The sequence below is a fragment of the Mustelus asterias genome, chromosome 7 (genome assembly GCF_964213995.1).
Source record: "Mustelus asterias chromosome 7, sMusAst1.hap1.1, whole genome shotgun sequence".
In the NCBI taxonomy this organism is placed as follows: Eukaryota; Metazoa; Chordata; class Chondrichthyes; order Carcharhiniformes; family Triakidae; genus Mustelus; species Mustelus asterias.
Window position 1 is genome coordinate 127,713,421 of NC_135807.1, and position 20,808 is coordinate 127,734,228.

General features: G+C 43.6%; 1 protein-coding gene across 1 annotated transcript in view; it reads left to right on the forward strand.

Annotated features, from left to right (window-relative positions):
- The window catches only part of LOC144495500 (uncharacterized), a 97,077-nt gene that overhangs the window by 42,689 nt on the left and 33,580 nt on the right, over window positions 1-20,808 (forward strand). The window contains exons 8-14 of the mRNA XM_078215515.1: window positions 1,993-2,102; window positions 3,196-3,286; window positions 7,781-7,809; window positions 10,050-10,141; window positions 11,033-11,147; window positions 17,717-17,887; window positions 19,537-19,607. Of these exons, the coding sequence (XP_078071641.1) occupies window positions 1,993-2,102; window positions 3,196-3,286; window positions 7,781-7,809; window positions 10,050-10,141; window positions 11,033-11,147; window positions 17,717-17,887; window positions 19,537-19,607 (679 nt within the window). The remainder of the gene's footprint in view (window positions 1-1,992; window positions 2,103-3,195; window positions 3,287-7,780; window positions 7,810-10,049; window positions 10,142-11,032; window positions 11,148-17,716; window positions 17,888-19,536; window positions 19,608-20,808) is intronic.

Genomic DNA, 20,808 nt, shown 5'->3' on the forward strand with positions numbered 1-20,808 from the left:
TTTTTCCTGTGAAATGCACTGACAGGGGGAGACAGTGTAAAATAATATAGGAAGACAGTATAAAATAAAGGGAGAAACTCTTAAGGAGTTGCAAGAACAGAGAGACCTCAGTATATATGCATGTGTCACTGAAGATTGCAAGGCATGTTAGTGAACAGATACATGGATGGGAAAGGTTTAGAGGGATATGGACCAAACGCAGGCAAATGGGACTAGTTCAGTTTAGGAAACTTGGCTGGCATGGACAAGTTGGGTCGAAGGGCATGTTTCCACGCTACATATCTTTATGACTCTATAACCTCCGACAATCTGGACTTGTGCTATTCACTGATGGCACAGTTACCATTAGTGAACATAGTTCTTTAAACTTTCCAACGTTAGGTACAACTTAGAAGAAGACCAGCTGTAAGTCATGAGGCCTTAAGAAGCAAATAACTAAGCTCGATGTTCTACCCCTTTGGCTCTACACCCGAAAATCTTGTTTGCCTTTCTATTGGTATCACTCATATACTAATGGTTTCAACAATTGTTCACCCTCGCATTCATTGTATTTATTATAGTTTACTGTCATTCACTTTACATTCACACAAGTTACCCCTCCCCTACAATTATTCTTAACCCTACTCTTCCCACTGCACCACCCTGGACTTACTTGAAGTAGATTACATTTGTCACATGTGAGTCCATTTCCCCAGTCTGTTCAGATCCATTTGTGTTTGGTCAGTTGTGTCCTATTATTTGTAGATTTCATCATATATGATAAAGGCCAGTAGGGATACCAGTGATACGGAAAGTGCAATTACACAGACTGCCCGATTTGCAGAGGTATTCAGTGTGTGAATATATGGAAAACATTATAATACCTGGTGTCTTCTAAATACAAGCGTAAAAATTGAATCACAAGTAAATGATTTCCTAGTTTGTAAGTGATGAAGATCTGCATATTCTTTCAAGGGATGTGGATGCCATTGGAAAGGCCAGCATTTATTGCCTATCCCTAAAAGCCATTGAACTAAGTGGCTTGCTAGGTCATATCAGAGGGCAGTTAGAATCAACCACATTGCTGTGGATCTGGAGTCACATGTAGGCCAGGCCAGGTAAGGACGGCAGATTTCCTTCCCGAAAGACGTTAATGAACCCGATGGGGTTTTTACAACAGTTGATCATAGTTTTCACAGTCACCACTACTGAGACTAGCTTGTAATTCCAGATTTATCAATTGAATTTGAATTCCACCAGCTACTGTGAAGCTGTGTCTCTAGAAAATTAGCCTGGGCCTGTGGATTACTAGTCCAGTGACATTATCTCTAGGTTACCATTTCCTCTACAGACAGTTCAGTGCAATATAATTATTAATGGAGCCAATACTTAAGGTAAGTAAATTTAAATGAGAGTCCTAGCCATTGAAAACGCGCAAACTCTAGTATCCTGAGATATAAACATAAAATGCAGGAAATACCCAGCAGGTCTTGCAGCATCTCTGGTGAGAGAAACCTACTCGGAAAAGTAGCCAGCATAATTAAGGACCCCATGCACCCCGGACATTTTCTCTTCTACCTTCTTCTGTTGGGAAAAAGATACAAAAGTCTGAGGTCGCGTACCAACCAACTCAAGAACAGCTTCTTCCCTGCTGCCACCAGACTTCTAAATGGACTTACCTCACACTAAGTTGATCTTTTGCTACACTCTAGCTATGACTGTAACACTACATTCTGCACTCTCTCCTTTCCTTCTCTATGAACGGTATGCTTTGTCTGTTTGGTGCGCAAGAAACAATACTTTTCACTGTATACTAGTACATATGACAATAATAAATCAAATCAAATCAAAAGAAACAGAATTGACATTTCAGGTCAATGATCTTCCATCAGAACATGATTTCCAGCATTGTATTGTCCTAAGGTCTGGGATGGATCAAACTGTAAATATGATGCAGCATTTTGTGCTTCTGCGGGTCACCAAATTGTTCTTTGTTACGATGTTCCCCCTCAGATCGATCGGAATCAGCTCGATTGTTACTGCAGTTACAAGCAGATGCAGGAGTCCATGATAATACAGGGCAATCATGTCTGACATTGATGGCCACAGGCATGTCTCAACTTGTGAGTAAATAGAAATATCAATTTTGATGTCCACATGGCAAAAGGCTTAATACGGTGCTATGATTCTGCTCCTGTCTACAAGTGATCTACACCTGCACCTCTCCCATGCATCCATCACTCTGACAATAGTTGACCATTCATTCCCTCCTTCTCTATTCCACTGCCTGACACTCATCTTATCACGCTTACACCCCCATTCTCGCCCAAAACATTCACCCCAGCACTGCCCTCTTGCCTCCAAGTATCTCCTAAAATTCCTTCATTTGGAGTGTGCTTCTGCTCTTTCCCACTAAATTTCCCACTTTTTCTTCCTGATCAGCAACTGTTCCTTCTTTCACATGAGGAGTGCTATATAAATGTGAGTTGTTGTTGGATGATGCCACCATGTGGTTTGGCACAGAGACTTAGAGGTCAGGGAGGCTGCAGTTTTGGTCTGGAGCTTAGTTAGTCGGGGCAGTGCCTGAGTATATGTAAAGGTAGAGGAGGGGAGAGGGTGCTAGGGTTGATGTTCCTACTTCTTGTCTTGTTGCTACTAGATGTATACACATTTAATAGCTAATTAATGGCCACAATCTATGAGTGCAAAAAATGAAAGGCATCTTTCCGGTGGCATGGTGGCACAGTGGTTAGCACTGCTGCCTCACAGCGCCAGGGACCTGGATTCAACTCCTGGCTTGGGTCACTGTGTGGAGTTTGCACGTTCTCCCCATGTCTGTGTGGGTTTCCTCCGGGTGCTCCGGTTTCCTCCCACAGTCCAAAAATGTACAGGTTAGGTTGATTGGCCATGCTAAATAGCTCCTTTAGTGTTAGGGGGATGTCAGGGGGATTAGTAGGGTAAATATGAGGGGTTACGGGGATATGGCCTGGGTGGGATTGCTGTCGGTGAATGCTCAATGGGCTGAACAGTCTCCTTCTGCACTGTAGGGATTCTATGATTCTTTGTTAAGAGGTTACCAGCACACACACAGTTGTATTCTGACGTGACACACCACTTTCATGAAAGGAAAGGAGGAGGGACAAAGTTTGGAAGGGCTTTTATGTAATCTCCAGAATGTACGTTGAATAAAGTATTTCTTTTTCCTAAATCTCTTAGGCATATATAGCCTTGGATCAGTTCATCATTAAGGACAGAGCTAACCGAAAGCAATACTTCATGCTGAACCTTCTGATACCCCAACCTTCAGGTGAGTTGACTCATCAGTTTGAATAAACGTGTTGTTTTACAGTTTGACTCGCACACTAGGCTGAGACTCAGCTGAACACCGAGGACCCATGTGCAAATGTTTTGGATCTAAGACTTGCACAATTATCAGGGGAATCTGGTTGTTGAACAAGTTAGATTAATGCCCAATCTTGAGATATAACAAGGCTCGAGTCACATGACAAGACTCCAATGTATGCTCCACCTGCAAACCTATATCTCCTTAATTCTTTAAAGTTTAGCTGAAGTGGGTGAAATAACTGCCTAAACTGCTTATTTAAAACAGGCAGGTCGTTCACAACTTGTTTGTGAACAGCACAAACCTAGTGGTATTATTGCTAGACTATAATCCAGAAACTCAGCTAATGTTCTGGGGACCTGGGTTCGAATCCCGCCACAACAGCTGGTGGAATTTGAATTCAATAAAAAATATCTGGAATTAAGAATCTACTGATGACTATGAAACCATTGTCGATTGTCAGAAAAACCCATCGGGTTCACTAATGTCCTTTAGGGAAGGAAATCTGCTGTCCTTACCTGGTCTGGCCTACGCATGACTCCAGAGCCACAGCAATGTGTTGACTCTCAACTGTCCTCCAAGGGCAAGTAGAGATGGGCAATAAATGCTGGCCCAGCCAGTGACACCCATGTCCCATGAATGAATAAAAATAAAATCTGTTGTCCTTGTCCAGAAACAGCTCTGTTGCTCTTCTTAGAATCCTGTCCGGCAGATCAATAATTTGTTCCAAGAAAGGACACACTAAGTTGCACTCAGATTTCCACAGTGACTTCATCAGAGATTTCCAGTGATTTGTGTTGACTGAGATGCACTCAGCTAATGCACAGAAGGCTTTGCTGATTAGAGCTGCAAATAAACTGGTGATTCTCAGTGAAGATTCGGCATCTCCAAGTCTTTTATAGCTTTGTTAATGGCCCTTTGTGTTACTACTTGTGAGCGGTGAATCATTGTTTTAATCTCCGCTCACTTCATCTTTCCAATGCGGTCTGTTGTTTCAGCTCATTTTGTTTCCGAACCAGTTTGGAAGTCAATTTTCTGGTGCCACTATCTTCACAAGTGGAATTTGAGTGCGTCCTAATGGAGCGAGGTGGCTCTGCATTTGACCAGTTTAATTTGACCTTTCCATTGTTGTGCCTTCTAGGACTGGTACGTTCTGCACACAAACGGCGGAATTTTACCGCCTCACTCGCCCGAGGCTTGTAAATTCCCGCCCAAGGCCAACGGAGAATGCCGTTCTACGAGCCTCACCCACCCCGATTCTGGGGCGGGTGAGGCGGTAATATTCCGGCAGATGTTTATTTTGACTCTCCAGATTTAACAATTTTCATTTAATTTTATTGCACTCGTTTACTTATTCTTTTGAGAGTTTGTCCAGTGGTAAACTGAACTATGCAGACAAAGAATCTTCCTGAATTAGTCCTTGGTTTAGAAGTTAGAATCAGAGAATTGTAGGGTAGAATTTTATTGAGACTTCCAGAGTGGACAATTTGACAGGGGGGGTTGGGAAAAATGGATGAGAGTACCTGCCATCCTATTCCGTCAAGAAAACTATCCCCAATTATGTTGGGGGCTGGAAGGGCTTGACACAGGAATCCCAGCTGCTGACAGGAGGATACCTACCAGGCCTATTAATGAGCCACTTGACACCAATTACCCCTGATTCCACTGGAACTTAATGGTGGCTCGGGAAGATAATGAGACCCGCATATGTCTCCCATGGCTCCAGAAGGCTGGCCAGGAATTCTTATTGGTTTTGAGTGAGGCCTCGTGGTGGCGGGGGGGGGGGGGGGTTTCCTCATTGACAAACACTTAGTACCCAATCAAGGGACCTGGCCTGCCCTCAGAATGGGTGGGCGGACTGCTGAAAGCAACTCCCTCCATCCCTCTATCCTTGCCGCAACACTCCCAAAGTAAATCAGAAAAAAGGTTTCATAAAGAAACTTCATTATGCCATCACTTGGGCCATGTCCAGGGCCATAAATACTCCCCACAATTTCCATCTGCTTTCTATTTATACTGGGTCAGCTGGTCAGCTGACCACCACACCACTTTGCCATTGGTTACATTATAACAACAACACTAAATCCCAGCCGTAGCATGTTTACAGGCAAAAAGAAGCCAGTTTGCCACATTGTGTCTGTGTCAGCACTCTGCGAGAGCAACCCAGCTGGTCCCATGCTCGTGTCATTTCCCCATAGCCCTTTCTCTTGTTCAATTCCCTTTTGAAAGCCATATTGGATCTGCCTCAAGCACACTCTCAGGCATTCCAGATCTTAACCACGTGCTGTGTAGAAAAGCTTTTCCTTATGTCACTCACCAATGGTTGGGGGCACCACATTTGCCCTGAACATCTCTTGAGAAGGGAAATTCACTTGGCCTTCTTGTTGCTGACTGCCCAATGGCCCACGTAAACATATAGACCCAGGCTCGCTTGTAATATCTCGAGGTAAAATAAGTATTTTGCATTCACCAGCGAGGCTCAAAGATAAACAAAATGGTGGCCCAGTAATGGAGGGCATCTGGCAGCTAAGGCACGAAGGAGTATAGCAACTGTTGGGGAGGAGCCAATTAATCAGTCAGGGAATAAAACAGAAGTAGTTAGAATTGCAAGAACTCAACAGGCATTGGGATTCCTGAGGAATAATAGCAATTTAAATGTTAATTATGATCAATATAAATGTTAATATAAGAAAGCACAATTTAAAATAAAAATATTTTGTAATGTAGACAATATTTTTTTCAACACACAGACTTCAATATTTTAAATTTCTAGAGGAGGCAAAATAATTAATTTGAATTTGAAAGGTTGCTGTAATATTTGCTGGTCAGGTTTGTTCTGACATAGCAGGTCCACAGGGTAAGTTAACTCCTAGTTGAGAATCACTCATCTTGTAGCCTTTTAAAAACATCAGCACAAAAGGAATTCTGAAAATAAGCTTTTCTGTTTCACTTCTAATCCGCTTGGACACCTGGAGTGTAGGAGGCTGAAGGGTGATCTTATCGAGGTCTATAAAATAATGAGAGGCATAGATCAGTTAGATAGTCAACATCTTTTCTAAAGATAGGGGAGTCTAAAACTAGAGGGCATAGATTTAAGGTGAGAGGGGAGAGATACAAGAGGGTCCAGAGGGGCAAATGTTTTCACACAGAGGGTGGTGAGGTCTGGAACAAGCTGCCAGAGGCAGTAGTAGAGATGGATACAATTTTGTCTTTTAAAAAGCATTTAGAAAGTTATATGGGTAAAATTGGCATGAGGGATATGGCCAAACGTGGAAATTGGGACTAGCTTAGGGGTTAAAAAAAAAGAGCGGCATGGACAAGTTGGGCCGGAGGGCCTGTTGCCATGCTGTAAACCTCTATGACCCTATGACTTCAACTTACTGGAGCACCAGTAAAATGAAATAAGCCAACAGGGCATGGAAAAGTGCAAGACGTGTAAATGAGAACATAGTTGCCATTTGTTATTGGCTGTGACCATTATGAAGGTGGTGTTGGTAATATTTATGTTGCAACTTGATATCAATCACCAACACAAATTAGCTCTGAAATTCAACAAAGTGAGTCTTCTGCTCCCTCAAATAAAAGGGAGAATCATTAGCTGATCCTCTAGACTGATTTTCAGTACTGTGGACAGATCCCAGTATGAAAGTTTTGCATTATGTTTATTCATTAGTGTCACAAGTAGGCTTACACTGACACTGCAATGAAGCTACTGGGAAAATCCCCGAGTCGCCGCACTCCGGCGTCTGTTCGGGTACACCGAGGGAGAATTTAGCATGGCCAATCCACCTAACCAGCCTGTATTTCGGACTGTGGAAGGAAACCGGAGCATCTGGAGGAAACCCACACAAACACGGGGAGAACGTGCAGACTCCGCATAATCACTCAAGCCCGGGAATCAAACCTGGGTCCCTGGCGCTGTGAGGCAGCAGTGCTAACCACTGTGCCACCGTGCCGCCCAATGTTCTCTCAATGGATTTCTCTCCTCCATCCTATAGAATTCTGATGCCTTTAACCTCTCCTTTCCACTCAGGTTTGGGAAGATACTGGCAGGTGCACAGTAATAAATCTACCGAAACCCAAAAGATTAACACTTTTTTTCTAAATTTCCTCTTTGTGAATGTCACTGGAGTGATCCAGAAAAACTCACTTTGTAATGGCATCATTTAAAATGTAACAACTTTTGAATTGGATTATCTTTGAAGTCATTACACATGGTTGCTGTCATGAACCACCAGACTTGAGTAATGAAAAGAAGTGACAGGCTTGGAATTCATACATTTTTTATAAGTTGCCCAAAATTCTTGCTTAGCAATGCTGGTTTATAATGGATGTGAAGAATGATGGACAGACACTGCAGTTTAGATTAATCATATGCTAGAGTAACTTCTATAGATCATGAAACTTGTATTTGATGTTCAGTAACACTGTGATGTTTCACAATCTCCTTTGAAACAGAGACCGATAACAGTCGTACCAAGTCCTTAGTAAGTATGACCTCAAGTTTTGATAAATGGAGAGTTAAGCTAAGGCTCTGGGAAAAGCCTCCGTTTTCATTGAAATGGTTTAAATAGAGATCGATTGTTACTTGAGGTTTCTCAAATCTAACAATCAATCACTGGCTCATACCTGTGAACTAAGTACAGTCCAAGATCTTAACTGGACCTGATCCTAATCTTTTTAATGTTCTTTCATGGGTTGTGAGTGTCACTGGCATTTGCTGCCTATCCCCAATTGCTTTTGAGAATGTGATTGTGAGCCATTTTTACATTTTCACTGGGATTATTGATGAATGCCTTAAAGTTCTATCACCATGTTTAAATTGGCAGTGCAGTTTCTTTATTCAGAGATCTGGTGAACAGTATGCTTTGTCTGTATAGCGCAGAAGAAACAATTCTTTCCACTGTATGCTAATACATGTGACAATAATAAATCAAATCAAACCAAATCAAATCAGGTATAAACTCATTCTTAAAATGTCAAGTGACCAATAGATGGTAAACAGACGAATTAATCCAGGAATGCTACTCTGAGTGGAACATTTGAAATGTTTACTCGAAGTCATCAAGTTTCAATTTCACTACATTAACTATTTTCAATTTCACAATTTAATTATCTAATTAAATACATTTCTGTGAAAGTCCTTTTCTTAAAAAAATCGATCTCTGAGCCAAGATGTCACCAACGCAAAACATCTTAAGAGCAGGTATGACTACAAAATGTTGCCGTGTTCACAGAAAATAATTTCTGCATCAGAGAGATTATTTTAACGAATAAGTTAGTCTGTGGAAATAAACTTTATTGTGTAACTTTTAAAACGACAATAAACCGAACCTCCTGTCCACCACAAATAACCGTTCAGCATTCAAGATTAGAATTGACTTTTTAAATGCTTAGAATGTGGAGCTCGCTTCCACAGGAAGCATCCAAAGCACAGAGTTTAGATGCTTTCAAGAGGAAGTTAGACAAGTGCATGAGAGAAAAGGGAATAGAAAGACAAGGCGAAGCTAAAATCAAGTAGATGGGACAGCTGCAGACCCATGTGGACTTTAGATACCAGTTTAAGTTCAAGTTTATTTATTAGTGTCACAAGTAGGCTTACATGATCACTGCAATGAAGTTACTGTGAAAATCCCCTATTCGCCACACCCCGGCCCCTGAGTTGGGCCAAATGGCCTATTTCTGTGCTGTAAATTCAATTCAAATCTTTGATAACAGTACAATGTCCTGCTGACTCGTACAGTATCAGTTCTTGTTCTTAGCTGGGTCATCTGGGTGAGCAGAATGCTGAACGATTTCTAATGGTAAATGATAGAGAAATGCTTGGTCCCAGTTACATTGCCACTGTAATATCGGGGCAGTTATTGTGTAAATAGAACCAAATATTGAAGTGAAATAGAGTGGGAATCCATGGAAGAGATAGGCTCAATCTGCTTCAGGGTCAGTTTGTACCTTGATATTTGATTTGCAGTCAACAAGTTTAGCGTGAAATTGCATACTGTTTTGTACCACTGTTATGGTATTGTATGAGTGCATCATAAACAGTGTCCTTGTGCATCTCTGTTGGCTGGTGACAGAGTATCATTGAAGAAGCTTGCCCTCTCAGTTAGGAAATGCAAAGGCACTGAACAAAGAATATACGGCACAGAACCGGGCTATTTGGCCCAACTAGTCCCATGCTGTTGCTTATGCTCCACCTGAGCCTCCTCCCATCTTTCCTCATCTAAATCTACTATCGTAACCATCCATCCCTTTTTCCTTCAAATGCTTGTCTAACTTCCTTTTAAATACATCAATACTTCAACCCCTCCTTGTGGTAGTGACATTCTCACCGCTCTTTGGTAAATAAGTTTCTTCTGAATTCCCTATTGAATTTCTTGAGCGGCTGTCTTATTTTGACGGCCTCTAGTTTTGCTCTTCCCCACAAGGGGGAACATTCTCTCTGCATCCACTCTATCAACACATTTCATAATTTTAAAATATTATGAATATTATTATGAATCTTTTTCTCCCAAGAGAAAAGAGGCCCGTCTTGTCAATACTTTCCTAATATGTATATCCGTATATTTCTGATATAATGTAAATGTTCTCTGCAACCTTCCATTGCCTCTATATCCTATATGACATAACTTGGACACTCAACAATAAGAGGCTAAATAAATCTGAGATTATGCCATTCATTGAGCAATAAACTACTTTTCTCCTTTTGCCTGCAAATATGATTCAGCTTGAAGTGATAGTTCAATTTCGACAGTTGGACCTCATCATGCATCCTGTTGTGCAAAAATTAATTCACATTAAATGGAAACGCTTTGGAAGGTAAGGTTAATTTCCTCCAATTAAACACTTGCCCTTAATTTCCTCGAATTAAGTAATTGCCTTTAGCCCCCACTACAAACCCCAATCCCTCGCTATCGATTTCATTGCCCTCCGTGGCCACTGACTCAGGCTGAATCAGACTGTTTGCCACATTGGCAATCCTATTTGACCCTGATGTTGAGATCCCAATCCCATTTCCTCTCCAGCACAGGATTTCCCATGTTCACCTCTGATATCACTCCAAACTATCCATCAGCCTATCTGCTGCTGAAACGTTCATCCATATTTTTATTACCTCCAGGTTTGACTATTCCAATGATCTCCCAGACAGTCTCTCATCTTTCCCCCTTCCAAAATCTGAGTTCAGCCAAAGCTTTGTTGCCTAACTCACATCTGGTTCATTTTGTCCATCCTTCTTGTCCGTACAGTGGCTCTCGATCCATAAATGTCTTGACTTTAAATTCGTATTGTTTTCAAATCTCTCCATGGCCCACCCCTCCCTATCTCTTCAACCTCTTTCAGCCCTAAAACCCTCCAAGAACTCTATATTTTTCTCATTCTGTTTTCTTACCCACCATTGGAAGTTTGCTTCCTTTACCCAACATGGGTCTTCATGCCCTCAGCTGTCTGGACCCCAAGCAACGGAATTCTCTTCCTAAACCTCTCTATCTCTCTTTCCTGCAGACAGTCCTTAAAACATAGCAAATATTCTTTGGACTGGTGTCAATCTTTATCTGACTAGAGTCATGGAAAATGTTTTGGGGCAGTTAACATTGTTGAAGGTGCCATATAAATATGAGTTGTTGTTGGTGCATTATTTTTGCATTATATGATTAAATCTCTCTGTTCCCTGACTTTAGGAGGAAATTCACAATTTGTTTGGTTTTCTAGGAGAGGGGTTGCAATTATGTTGATCCTAAATATCTGCTTCATTTTGTCCTGGACTATTCTTGGACTTACTTCATCGCTGTCATATGCTGAAAAATTAAAGTACGACCTTCCTGATGTAAGTACAATGCCTCTACTTCAACTCCAAAATATACCAATTCACAATCAAACCTTCACAGTTTAAAGAAAATGGGATTGATTTAGTTTTGAGTGGACAGTGGGAATGACATCTTGTCTTTGTCAAGTGGCTAGAGCCATATTGAGGGTGGGGCCTGATTTCAGTATTGCTGGTGGGCTACAAGTTCTGTTCTGGTAACTTACCAGTTGGGAGGTAGCGCACATTTCAAAATTGCACGTGGGGCCCCCATTACCGTGCTCAAGTTAAGTTCTGGTGGGGGTCCTCAGGCAAATGGTGATGGGTAGGAATGAATGGCAAAGTACATATTTTTACTTTCTTAATTCAATGCATCTTCTGCTAGGTTGCCATAGCCTGGCTTCAACCTCACGCTAAGGTCACCACCTCCTTCACAAAAATATCTGACAAGGCAATCCCAGTGCCCCTCCAATATTGATTCACAATCTCTGTAATAAAGTTTTCAGCCATGCCATCTCTCATGAGCCACTGCTGTGCCACACACCCGTGGGAGAATATGAAGGATACAGAGGCTGTTGAAACAAAGTCAATACATATATGTTATGCACAGTAACAAAAAATGGACATAATAACATGCTAAATGTTACGCAGAAATCAAACATTACAAGGATGAAAGGAAATAATGACACCCGTGAAAGTCCCCTTTGTGCCCACGTGCCTTAAAGTTCCACTTCCGAGTGCTCTATCTTGGTACACCACCAGCCCCCCGCCCTGCCCACCACCTTGCTGGGAGGCAGCATGGGAGGCAGCATGGGAGGCAGCCACTGACTCCGCTGTCACATCGGCTCTGATGACCTTGACAGTTGTCCTCTGTCTGGTGGAGCTATGGCTACACACTCCTCAGTCGTCGTAGCCTTGTCAGATACGACAGTCATGGTCCGAGGGTCGAAGGAGCTGCTGCCTTTATCTGGAGTCCCCGAGAGGAGCCCACAAAGACGGCAGGCAGCTCATCCCCCAGCGTAAAGTGGGCTTGTACCTCCCTGCTCACTATGGGTGGATAGGCACCTGACAGAGACAAGAGGCCATGACGTGGAGATGCCGGCGTTGGACTGGGGTGGGCACAGTAAGAAGTCTCACAACACCAGGTTCAAGTCCAACAGGTTTATTTGGAATCACGAGCTTCCGGAGCGCTGCCCCTTCATCAGGTGAATGTGAGACTTCTTACAGAGACAAGGGGCCTCATCCATCTCTCACACTGGCAGTGCCCACCTGGGGTCAGTGCCAGTGTGTGGACTTGCAGATCCGAGTGCGACATCAAGAAACTTTGATCGGGATTTTCTGCCCCTGTTCATGTCGGGTGGGTTTGTTGATGTGAGCAAAGAATATCGCGTTTCCTGGCAACGTAAATACAGGATGTGACTGGCTCCTCCCCCTGTCAGTGGCGGGCCACGTTTCCCACCATAGAATGCCAGGAAGGTCGTTATAATACATTAGTATATCATTATCGGTCCATATGCCAGAATCATACCCCCACGTCAAATAAAGTAGTTCCATGTCAGAACAGCGCAATGTATGACTGGTTTCAAAAGGCATGCAGCTGGAGAGCGGAACACCGAGGGGAGCTCAGAGGTGGGTGGCTCAAGCTGGTGCAGCACTCGCAGAGTGGCTCCCTGTCAGGATGGGAAGGTGAGGGGGGGGAGTCACAGGCAAGTCTGAACAGTAGCACATTTAAGGCTGTCTTCTCGTGCAGGGCCATGGCCTTCTTTGAAGGGCTGGAGCGAAGGAAGGAAAGTAAGCCTGGGACACCCATTCTTTAAAGGGCTGCACAGAGATAGCAAAAGGAAGGGAAGCCTGAGGCCTGAGGCACAGGCTTCAATGGGGAGGGGGGTGTGAATGGAGGTGAAGGTGGCATTCCACACAGACTGAATCTTTTTGCACTCTTGAGGCCGGGGGTGGGCTTATGGCATTGGGATGTAGACAAGGGCAAGGCTAAAGGAAAATTACAGCAGGAACAGTTCAGCTTGTGTTCAATTGACATGCTTGGAGTCAGACCAGTCACCTAATTGTGCTTATTCAAGCTGTGTGAGAGTCCCAATGATTTGCCAATCAGACTTTGCCAATTTCTGAGACAATTCTGTCCTTAGATTCCATTTCTGCCTCTCCATTAAAGTCACCACACAGAGGCTGTGCACTCAGTGCTCGGATCAACGCAGCGCTCAAGCTCCTCAGCAACTCCTCCATGACAGAGACCATGCACACCATCCGGGATCTCCGTCAGGCGCTCATCCGAGAAGGGAGAGGGCAGAGTGTACACCAGCATTGGCCTCCAACCTGGCCTATCCAGCACTGAGGCCACAACTGCTGCCAAATTTATGATTCTCACCTAGACAGCGCCCTGAGGCTCCTCACCAATTCCTGTCGTCCTTCGGGGATCTGCCATTGCTAGATATAAATCCCCTGGCGGGTCCCCTTCTGACCCAATGCCCAATGGGCTCCTGCCCCTGCCGACAGCACTGAGCAGATGTTCGGTCACATTTCATGCTAACTTGCCCTTAAGTGAATTGTCAGCGTCAAATCGTGGCTGGAAATTTCCCGTCCTGACCACCGTGGAAATCGTAGTGGACGCGACAGAAAATTTGGCAGACCATTTAAAGGCCCATTGAGCTCGGAATTGGGCTGCGCTCGGCCGGAGAATCCCGCCCCGTGTGTCAGCTGCCATCGTGGCCAGAAGCGGAAATCAAAGCTGCTTTCGGGCTTATTGACCTCATGGGGATGGCATGTCTGAAATTCAGGCATTAGACTGCAACAACTGGACACACAGAAATATTCTAACCCTGTGTCAGTGATTAGGGTTTGCTTGAGTTCAGTGTGATAAAATTGTATTTTCACTCAGCACTGGGGAGGCGATGGCCTAGTGGTATTATCGCTAGACTGTTAATCCAGACTCTCAGCTAATGTTCTGGGGACCTGGGTTCAAATCCTGCCACAGCAGATGGTGGAATTTGAATTCAATAAAAAAATCTGGAATTAAGAATCTACTGATGACCATGAAACCATTGTCGATTGTCGGAAAAACCCATCTGGTTCACTAATGTCCTTGAGGGAAAGAAATCTGTCGTTCTTACCTGGTCTGGTCTACATGTGACTCCTAAACCACAGCAATGTGGTTGACTCTCAACTGCCCTTCAAGGACAACTAGGGATGGGCAATAAATGCTGGCCAGCCAGTGACACCCATGTCCCATGAATGAATTTAAAAAATTTTACAAACAATATCAGTTTCATAGAAAGCTATGAGTATATTGTTCATGTCTAGCTAATTCCCTTTGCAATATCCGGGCTGTAGTTGTTGGTTTGGGTACTGTTTAGGTCAGTTAGCTAGATAACAATGCCAAGACATTGTTCAATCATTGTTCTGGCCGAGGTACACGAGGGAGCCTAGCTCCCTGCCTTGGCCCTGAGAGTGGAGGGCAATAGCAAACCATCATTGAAAGAAAACAGCCAAGGAAATGTTTCAGGCTGAAGGATCAGCAGACAATGAGCCATGGACCTGCCTTCGGGCAGAACACACAGGAATGAATGATGAGTTGTTGGCTTATCCAGACTCAGTTTACGTCAACTACTTGGAGTTCTCAGGGCTCTCCTCTGCATTCCAATCAATAGGCTGATTCATTCTGTCTATTTATTTGCTACGTAATTCATTGCACATTACTCAACTTTCCCCAGAGCCTATGCCTTCAGTGCATGTCATTTTAATTCTTCCTATAATTCAGTAGCTGACTCACTGCATTAATCATCTTCAGTAGTATGTAGAAATCCTGTCCTTTTTCTATTCTTCAGAGACAGTTCTTTTGTCTTTCAGAATTCACCTGCTATGTCTTTCATGGCTCCACACTTTATTTTTCACTGGCATTCTTTGCTTCATCAACTTCTCTTATCACAAATGGAACTCCCACATCTCCACTTCTGCTTTAAAAAAATATTCTTTTGTAATTAAATACACATTCTGAATATTTAAGTATTACTCTCAGAACTGGGGTAGATCTACAAACATGTATTTTGCCTACCTGGACAGGATACGAAAAAGTAGTTTCTACCCATTGCAACCTTTCTTTTCTGCCTGTATTTTACTCCTTGAGTTCTGGATCGCCACACTTGCTTTGCTACGTATTTTTTACTCTATGTCCTCACTGTTTTGAATGTAAGATTTTCTTATTCATTGTGGGTGTCACTGACATGGCCAATGTTCATTTCCCATCATTAGTTGCCTGGGTGAAAGTAGTGGTAAGCCACCTTTTTGAATCAATGCAGTCTTTGTGGTGTATCCTATTCTTATTCGTCCCTTTCAAAAACATAAAATCCTTACCCTGTTCAATTGTTTGTTCCTTCTGCAATACTTAGGCCAGAATTTTCCATCTCGCCCATCCTGGAATCGGGGCAGGTGAGGCTCGTGGAATGGAAATCTCCGTTGGCTTCGGGCAGGATTTTACGATCTTGCCCGAGCAAGGTCATAAAATCCCACCCTTAGACCTTAATCCTGGCATTATTTTTTTTAAAATTGTCTTTGGCATATGAGTAACACTGGCAGGACCATATTTATTGCGCATTCCAAGCTGTCATGAGATGGTTATTGTGGGCCACTTTCTATTATTATTTTCCAACTGAACAGCTTGTTAGACCTTTTCAGAGGACTTCAAAAGCCAACTATATGGAGTGAAACTAAAACCATAAGAAATAGGAACAGGAGTAGGCTGTTCTGCTCCTCGAGCCTGCTCTGACATTCAATAGGATCATGACTGATTCAACATTCCTCATGTCCACTTTCCTGCCCTTTTCCTGTAACCTTTGATTCCCTTATTGATCAAAGATCTAACTATCTCAGCATTAAATGTACACAAGGATCTGACCCACAGCTCTCTGTGGTAAGGAGTTGCAAAAACCCATAACCCTCTGAGAGAATAAACTCCTCCTCATCTCAGTTTTAAGTTGGTGCCCCTTTATTCTGAGATCATGCCCTCTGGTCCTAGACTCTCCCATAAGGGGGAACATCCTCTCAGCATTTACCCTGTCAAGCCCTTTTAGGAATTCTATATGTTTCACTGGGGAGGTGATGGCGTAGTGGTATGGTCACTGGATTAGTAATCCAGAGACTACGGCCAAGATCTGGGGACCTGGGTTCAAATCCCACCACGCAGATGGTGATATTTGAATTCAATAAAAATTTGGAACCAAAAGTCTGATGATAACCATAAAACCATTGTCAATTGTCGTAAAAACCCATCTGGTTCACTAACATTCTTTAGGGAAGGAAATCTGCCGTCCTTATCTGGTCTGGCCTTACATGTGTCACCAGAGCCTCAACAGCGCTGCTGACTCTCAGATGCCCTCTGAAATGGAGGGCAGTTAGGGATGGGCAATAAATGCTGGCCCAGCCAGCAATGCTCACATCCCGTAAATGAATTTTTAAAAATTAGGTCACCTCTCATTCTTCTAAATTCCAATGAGTAGAGTCCCAACCTGTTTAACCTTTTGTCATAAGACAATCCCCCCATATCGGGGATCACCCATGTAGGCCAGACTTGGCAGGGTTGACAGATTCCTGCCTCCTGAAGAATATTCATGGATCAGTTGAGTTTTTAAGACAAATGGGCAGTTTTCATCATAATCTTTTCTGGAGCTGGCCACAAATGGCCACAAATTTAAAAATAAATAAATAAAAATAAATGGCAGCTTTTTATGGAATTCAGATGTATTTCATCCTCATTTACTTTCTTGCTTTTTTGAACCTTGGCACTCTCGGCCTTGGGTCTTCTTTGTTTTCAAACAAAAGTTCAAAGCATTCCTAACACTTTTTTGAAATCATGCAAATAAAATTAGTTCTGATTGATGTTCTTTTCTCCTGATATCCTTTTTTCCTTTGATTTTGAAATGTTGGGGGGAATTCACCCCTCCCGCCCGTCACGGGAATGGTAGCGGGTGGGGGGTGGACAACACAAAGGTCCATTGACCTTGGGTGGGATTCTCCGCTTTTGGGGCGAGCGTGCCAGAGAATCCCACCCATTGTTTTTAACCTCAGTGTTAAGTGCTTCTTTGAGAGAACTGGCTGGAAAAACTACTGAGCCGAATAATGGGAGAGAGTTCAACTGACTGCAGTGGAGGTACAGTCAGAAGCTGGGCCCACTTCAGTCAAAATATCATTTCAAATATGCGCACATATACACATTTGTCGATTCAATTCCTTCAAATGGTCAGGCACAGTAATTCTAAAACTGCTCAGGAAATCACTACAACATTCAAAGAAGATTGAGTTAATATATGGGAGGACTACCCAATGCATAAGATGAAAAAAGATGGAAGCTGGGTAGATAAAAATGTTTACTCAGTCCAAAAAATAGGTTTGTTGGAATGCACATCTTTGTCATATGTCAGAGGAAACATTCGTGATGTTGAATTGTACAAGCACTGCATTCAATGTGTGAATTCTGAAATCATAAAAATATGGAGTGGAACGTCATAGTTGAAGGATCGAGCTAAATTCTTAGTCTCTTGTTCCTTTTGAAAGCATTTTCTTTCTCTTATGTTCTATGAATGCAGGACTGGTGGAAAGTATCTATTGCAATCATAGCACTTGGACTCACTGGCTATCAGCTTATAGAGGAATTTATGGAAATCCATTCTTCAAATACAAAGTTTACTCGCTGGAAGGACTGGAGAAGCAAAGAAATAATGAAGGATCTTAACCTGTGCCACCCAAGATGGCCTGAGGTACGCAAAATGCCCCTACAAGGAAAAGAGCATGTTAAACATTGAAAAAGCAAACTGTGCAATCAAAATTCCTGTAAGTCTTTCTCAATAGTTGTTTGGCAATGGAAAAATGAGTTAGGTGTTGAACATACAATTTAACTCTTGCAATGCCATTGACACATTTTATACAACCAAGTGCTAATTAGCCCCAGAGGTAGCAATCTATACTTATTAAAAGTAAAGTTTATTTATTGGTGTCACAAGTAGGCTTACATTAATACTGCAATGAAGTTACTCTGAAAATCCCCTAGTCACTATATTCCGGCTCCTGTTTGGGTACACTGAGGAAGAATTTAGCATGGCCAATGCACCTAACCAACACATTTGGACTGTGGGAGGAAACCAGAGCACCCAGAGGAAACCCATGCAGACACGGGGAGAATGTGCAAACTCCACATAGACAGTGATCCAAGCCGGGAATCGAACCCGGGTCCCTGGCGCTGTGAGGTAGCTGTGCTAACCATTATGCCAATACTTGACCTCAATGTGTAAATCATAATACTTGGTGCTTTCGATTAGCTTTGAAATGTTACTTGGTAGAATCATAGAATCCCTATAGTGCAGAAGAGGCCATTCGGCCCATCGGGTCTGCACCAACTCTCTGACAGAGCATCTCACCCAGGTACTCTCCCCTGCCCTATCCCCACAGCCCCACACATTCCCCATGGCTAATCCATCTAACCGACTCAACTTGGGACACTAAGGGGCAACTTAGCATGCCCAATTCACCTAACCTGCACATCTTTGGATTGTGGGAGGAAACTGGAGCACCCACAGACATGGGGATAATGTGCACACTCCACATAGACAGTCATCCATGGATGGAATTGAACGCAAGTTCCTGGAAATGTGAGGCTGCAGTGCTAACCACTGTGCCTTCCTACCTCCCTGGCAAACAACCTGAATGGTGCTTCTGTCCACATAAGAAGTACAGCCAAAATAATGGAGAAAATGATCATTTGTACACAGGAAAAGGAGTAGGCTGTACAGCCCATCGAGCGTGCTGCACCATTCAATTAGATCATGGCTGACCATCTAGTTCAGTTCCACTTTCCAGCACTATCTCCACATGTCTTGATGCCATCAGTCTCCAGAAGTCTGTTGAGCAAAGCTCTTTCCTTCAGTTGACAATGCAAATGGATTGCTTAGCAGTATGTGATCTCCAATTCCCTATCAACCATTGACTGTCTCCCCATGAGTGGCAATAAGGGCCCACACTTGGTGTAAATGGGGCAGAAGCAGCTTGGAAATGGCAATGGGTGACATCTTACCCTATTTAACTGCAGCTGCCAAGATTTTGGAGATTGATTTTTGTCTTGAAGATGTTCAATGATTGAGCTTCCACAGCCCTGTGGAGTCGAGAATTCCAAAGTTTCAAAGCTATATAAACAAACCTGTTGAAAAGAAGTTTTGATAGGACAGTTGCCCAGCATATCAGCAGATATTTCTTGGGCCACTGTTTTCCAAAAGGTGTTACTTTGTTGCTCCAAATTTCATGTTCACAACTGAGCATTATCTAATAATGCTATTAATTTCTTTCTTAATACTGCATGTAGATAGGTCAGTTTACAGATACTGATTACCCTGTGCTAATTTGTTTTGGCTGACAGGAGGAGTCTTATCTAAAGAAACAGCTGTCTGGACTGGAAGAAATGCATCCCAACTATTTTAATGATTTCTGGTAAGCCTGTTGAGTAAAGCTCTTTCTTTCAGTTTGCAATGCGAAAGGGTTGTGTGGTCTCCGATTCCCAATCAACGACTGACTATTTCTCTTTTACGAGCCTTGCCCGAGTGAGGTCGTAAAATACCGACTCTGGTGTAAATTAGAGCTGTGTGATTTTTTTCCTTTTTCTTATCTTGTAATCCTGGTATATATAATCCTGCTGGACTTTTTCACCAGATATCCTTTATTACAACTAGGATTAAAATGAGGAGCACCATTGCAGGGAGGTGGGTGAGTGGTTTAGTATGAAGGTAGTGTGGAGGGCCTGACAAGTCCTCACAGTGAGTTAAGAAAACCCCCTGAAAACATATGGACTTGCATATATTTTGTATCTCAGTTGTTTAGGGGTTATAGAATCCTTGCTTAACTCCTGTTAGGGTACTGACAGACTATGGGGATGATTCTCCCATCCCGCTGCGTTAATTTTTTAGCGCAGCGGGCTGGAAGAATCGCGCGTTGGCCGATTCGCAGGATTCCCGTGAGCGCTTGTGCTGCATTTGTGTCCCCTGGGCCCAGATTTCTGGTGGCATCTGCACGGTGCCAGAAATCAGCTGGGAGGTGGGGTTAGCATTTAAACAGTATTTTACATAATATTTAGATGCTATTAGCGGGCCCAGGATTGAATTCTCCAGCCCGTTAGCATCTCCCGCCCTGCCAGAGTGTTTCATTCCAGCGGGATAACTATCGGGACGACCCTGCTGGAGTGAAGGGGAGAGGCACTCGGCCCCCCAGGGGGTCGGGTGGTGGGGTGTGGTGCCCTCTGGGCATGGGCACCCTGGCAGTGGCAGCCTGTGCCACCTGGCACTGCCCAAGGGCAAAGTACCCAGGCCCAGGGGATACCTTGGCACTGCCAACCCAGCATGGGGCATTGCCAATGAGGCGGGCCCTATTGGGGCAGAGACTAGGGGGTATCGGTAGGGTGGGGGGGTCCCACCGCCAATCTGCATTGGGATCCGATTGGGACTGGCGGAAGCCCTGTGATCGGGGCAGGTTGGGGGGGGGGGGTGATGGTCAGCTGTGGGGGTCTGACAGGGGATGGGGGGGGTGATCATCACTGCTGGGGGAGGGCTGGAGATCGGGACGGGGGGTGGGGGGGTTCGGGGCTGGCCCGCTAATGGATAGGGGGGCTGTGATTGGGCCATGGGGGGTTGTGGGGGCA